This window comes from Myzus persicae, unplaced genomic scaffold (genome assembly GCF_001856785.1).
Source record: "Myzus persicae strain clone G006 unplaced genomic scaffold, MPER_G0061.0, whole genome shotgun sequence".
Classification (NCBI taxonomy): Eukaryota; Metazoa; Arthropoda; class Insecta; order Hemiptera; family Aphididae; genus Myzus; species Myzus persicae.
The window spans coordinates 2,134-7,273 of NW_019101490.1; the positions used below are offsets into that span (position 1 = coordinate 2,134).

Sequence of the window (5,140 nt, forward strand, 5' to 3'; positions counted from 1 at the left end):
CAGTTTCAATAGTGTTCTGTTAGTCTTGATAAGAGAGTGAATTGATCTATTATCAAACTTTTAGGTCCGAACATTATATGTGTTTTGTCGTTGTTTTTTACGTTATTTTAATTTTTAAGGGAGTTATGTGTATGTAAAGTATTAGTATTTGAAAATGCTCATAATTCACTTACAAATTATGTCACGAACATCAAGGTGCTCAATTTAACTGATCAGACGCACATGTATGTTGCTTACAGGCAGCTGATATTGCATGAGCTGACTTATAAAAACTCTCTGATGTAGATATTGCCACATCAAAACCAAACATTTTTATGATTTTAATCATACAATATAATAACATTGAACAAAATAGTTCGACACATTCTTCTTGTCCTTAATAGTGGGTTATTAACGATCAAGTTGGAAATTGTCACTTGAAAGCGTGTATGGAAAGCAACCCAGATGTGTATTGCTTTGATACACATTTTTCATATTTTATTTATTTTTAACAAATGAAATCTCAGTCGTTTGAACAATTCATATGTTTATATTTAATTATATAATCTGTCTACTCAAGGAAGCTTATTTTAAATATAAGATGTGTTTTTTATTCATCTTATTACTAACCATGCAAGTGAAATGCATTCATGTACACATATAATATATACGTAGTATAATATACAAGTCTTTGCAAGTTAACTATTTTTTCTAACTCTTTAAGTTAAGTTTAAGATTAAAAGTTATCTTTATTTTTTTTTCACTTGTAAAAGTAACAAGTTAATTAGACAATAAAAGTAACTTAACTTAGTTAAAAATGAGTTAAGTACTTTATTTTAACTATAAAATTAATAATTATACCTACCCTACCTTTTTTTAAAGCTAACAAAAACAATAATTCAATAAATGTCTTACAATGTTTAAGTAAATTTTTGTATTAAAGTTAGTTACTTATTTATATATTAACTTTAATGAATGGTGAAATCTAAGTTTGTTAAAGTAAATGGTCCACAACTATACTAAATATTATAATAATCAAATTCATTATTATTTATTAGAATATAATTAATTGGTCACACAATATATAAAATCAAATATTATTCAATTAATATTTAATAGTGAGAATACAATATTTAATCAAACCATTATTGTTGATTACGATAGCTCAATGCTTAATTTAATAAAACAATAACATTGAATTAATATTATTTCTCTTTATTCGCTAGTTCATAATCGAATATTAATATTGAACGGCTACGACGAGTACGTTACACTGGTACGGTTTTATTGCGACTGCGACGGCCGATCGCCCGTCATCGAAGACCGCTCTATCGGACGTATCTTATCTTACATTTATACTCAGATACTCTATACAAATAATCGTTTCGGTATCTACCAATTTTATTATATAAGTAAAATATCTCGCGTACGCAACATAGCCGCCCACCTTGAAATATAAATAATATTTCAACAAATTGAACAATAAAAATTACAAATTCGATAATAGAATAATTAACATACATTACAAATAATTTATAAAAAAAAAGAATAAACAAAATATAATAAATTGACTAATAACAACAACCTGATACGGTAATAGTTGAACAAATATAATTTAATGTTACTGAATAAATAAATAAATAAAACATAAAAAAGATTTTTATTTAATATTGATTGTTGTCGATTGGTAGCGGACAAAGTAGACGAGCTGCCCTTGTAATTTCCCCAAATTTCGTCTTTACGGACGCCGACCGACTTATTCCGTCCCTTCCTGCATGGATTTGGAGGACCCGACCGAGACGCCACTGCAAAGGGGGCAAATTTGTGTCTCGTATTAACACCACAGATCCTATCTTTAAATTTGGCCCCTTTGATTGAGTCCATTTTACACGCTCCTGTAGTTGACCCAGATACTCTGTACTCCAGCGCTTCCAAAGTAGTTGTGAATATTGGGTAACCTTTCTCCAACGCTCCAACGGCGTCACGGAAGTAGCCGTTTCATCCCTTTCGGGTACGGCGGTAATAGCATCACCGATTAAAAAATGACCAGGCGTTAAATAGGAAAGATCGGATGGGTCGGAAGACAGGGAGGTAATGGGACGAGAATTTAAGCATGCTTCTAACCGAGTCAGTACAGTACTCATATCTTCGTAAGTTAAGCGAGATTCACCTAACACCTTAGATAACAAATTCTTCATCGACTTAACCGCCGCCTCCCACAGGCCACCGAAATGTGGAGATCGTGGTGGTATTAACTTCCACTCCACCCCTTTCTCCGCGAATGTTGCACAAACTGTGTTTTGATGTTGATCGGATTGAAATAAATTATATACATCTCGAAGCTGTCTGCGAGCGCCCACGAAGTTTGTCGCGTTGTCCGAGTATATGACCGCGCACCTTCCGCGACGGTCGAAAAACCGGTTTAACGTTTGCAAAAACGTCTTTGTCGTTAGATCACTGACTAATTCTATGTGTATCGCTTTAGTAGCAAAACACACAAATATAGATATATAGCCTTTATCGCACGGCGCGTTTCGCCGTAAACTTGACTTTATCAGTATGGGACCGGCAAAATCGACTCCACATCGCGAGAATGGCCGGCTGCACGTAATTCGATCGCGTGGTAAGTTACCCATTATTGGCTGTACTATTATAGGTTTTTGTTTAAAACACGTAATGCAACTATGCACAATCTTCCGTGCTATACTGCGTGCTCCTAAGGGCCAATATCGTTGCCGAATGGCTGCCACGAGGGCCTGTGGACCACTATGCAATAAATTTACGTGCTCACTTTGAAATAATAATCGCGTATATGTACTGTCACGAGGAAGCACAATTGGGTGTCGCTGAAATTCACTTAACTCAATTGCATTTGCCAAACGTCCTCCTACGCGTAATAGACCTTTCTCGTCACAAAAGGGTCGTAATCGTATCAGCACACTATTGCCAGCTACTTGCGCCTTCTGTGATTTAAGTTCATTTATTTCTTTTTGGAAATGTTTTTTTTGTATCATTTTAATTAACGCCAAATTTGCGTATTCTAATTCATTTACGTCTAACGGCCCGATGACACGTTTTGTGCGACTCTTTAGTCCGTTATTTCGCCAACGTAAACAATACGCCGTTATTCGGATAATCTGTTTTAATGACGAACGAGTAGTCAACAGTGGAAAATCCAATGATAACGTACATATGAGATTATGCGTATTTGACATTGTGTGACTCCTTTCTTCGGGCATTTTTTCTACTTCGGATTTATCAACATTTGTCGGTTTCGGCCACATACTGGCGTCTTTAATTAACCATTCCGGGCCGCACCACCAAATTGATTTTTTTTCGATGTCCTCGGCATTGCACCCGCGCGAAATTACGTCCGCCGGGTTGTCGTGAGTGGGGACGTGTGACAATTCGTTGCACGCGGTTAACTCTTGTATTTCGCCAACGCGGTGTGCGACAAATGTCTTCCATCGACCTGATGGTGACGTTATCCAAGCCAAGACCACTTTAGAATAGGTCCAAAATCGACGTCGATCAATTTTTAAATTTAATTTTGGTATTAGTTTATTACTCAATCGGGCTAACAGTAAGGCGGCGCACAGTTCTAACCGCGGCAAAGACACTATTTTTAGCGGAGCAACCTTCGACTTGGCGCATATTAAGTTTACGTCCGTTTCTCCGTGTCTACCCGTGGTTCTTAAGTATAAACACGCGCCATAAGCCTTCTCGGACGCATCCGCGAAACCGTGTATTTCCGCACTAACTACTATTTCGGTTGAAATTATTTTTCGTGGTATTCTTAAATGATTTAACGATGGTAATCCGCCTCGGTATCCTTGCCATTCTGCACAAATATTATCGGGTAATACGTCATCCCAATTAATCTTTAATTGCCATAAACTTTGCATAATTATTTTGGCGATTATAATAACAGGTCCGAGTAACCCTAACGGATCAAATATCGTTGCGATTTCGGATAATATTTTCCGTTTAGTTATCGGGGCATTGACCTCCACCTGCTGTACCGTGTAAAATAACATAACATCATCTGATTTCCAATGCAAGCCTAGTATTTTTGTCATTAGTTCGCCCATAGCTCATATACTATTGTTGTCGGTATGCACGTCGACTATTAACTCCGGGTCATTAGATAACCATTTACGCAGTTCTAAACCGGCTTTACTCATAATTGAAATTAGATTATCTCGTAATTTTATCGCACCGGTTTTGGACATTGCACCACCTAGATAGTCGTCCATATAGAAATCTCTAATAATTGATTCGCCCACCTCCGGACAACTGTCACATTCCGTTTTTGCCAATTTTTCGAGACATGCTGTTGCCAAGTATGACGCCGGAACGGTACCGTAGGTCAGTGTATTAAGTCGATATACATGGATCGGTTGTGTCGGTTCAGGTCGCCATAACACACGTTGAAAATCTCGCTGATCCTCAACAACTAAAAATTGGCGATACATTTTTGTGATATCTGCCGTAAATACATAATTATAAGTACGAAAGCGTATTAATATATATATTAAATCGTCTTGAATAGACGGACCTTTGAGTAATATATCGTTGAGACTAACGCCCGTATAAGTTTTACATGACGCGTCAAATACGACCCGTAGTTTTGTCGTCGTACTACTGTCGTTACGCACGGCGTGGTGTGGAATATAATATTTGCCTTATTCGTCTTTATTTTCGATTTCCTTATCGATTCGTTCCATATGTCCCAATGCTTCGTATTCTGACATAAATTTTACATAATCTCGTTTTAATTGTGTATCTTTTTGTAATCGTTTTTCTAATAATAAAAATCGCCGTTCAGCAATATTGTACGACTTGCCCAATTTTGGCGCATTTGTTTTAAACGGAAGTTGAACTATAAATCGACCGCTTTCACTCCGACTTATATTTTTGTTAAAATGTGCCTCGCATTCCTTTTCTTATTTTGTATACACTGATTTTGGTTCATACTCTTCCAATTTCCAAAATTTTGTAATCGATTGTTCTAAATTTGTTTCTTTATTATCGGTTATCGATAGATTTACCGCACTCGCTGCCCATCTACCTGAATTAATTACGTTATCTGCGGGACCCGAGACTACCCATCCAAAACGAGTTTCTTGGAATATCGGTCCGCCTGCCATCGGTTTTAATT

The 5,140-nt window shown here is 36.6% G+C and overlaps 1 protein-coding gene across 1 annotated transcript; it reads right to left on the reverse strand.

Annotated features, from left to right (window-relative positions):
- Positions 1-1,643: 1,643 nt before the first annotated feature.
- On the reverse strand, positions 1,644-4,070 carry LOC111029310. The gene has a single exon (XM_022308274.1). The coding sequence runs from the start codon at positions 4,068-4,070 to the stop codon at positions 1,644-1,646; it is 2,427 nt and encodes an 808-aa protein (XP_022163966.1).
- Positions 4,071-5,140: the final 1,070 nt, after the last annotated feature.

What these genes read in the sequence shown, in the direction of transcription:
- LOC111029310 (XM_022308274.1), bottom strand. Translation starts at nt 4,070, where the DNA reads ATGGGCGAACTAATGACAAAAATACTAGGCTTGCATTGGAAATCAGAT.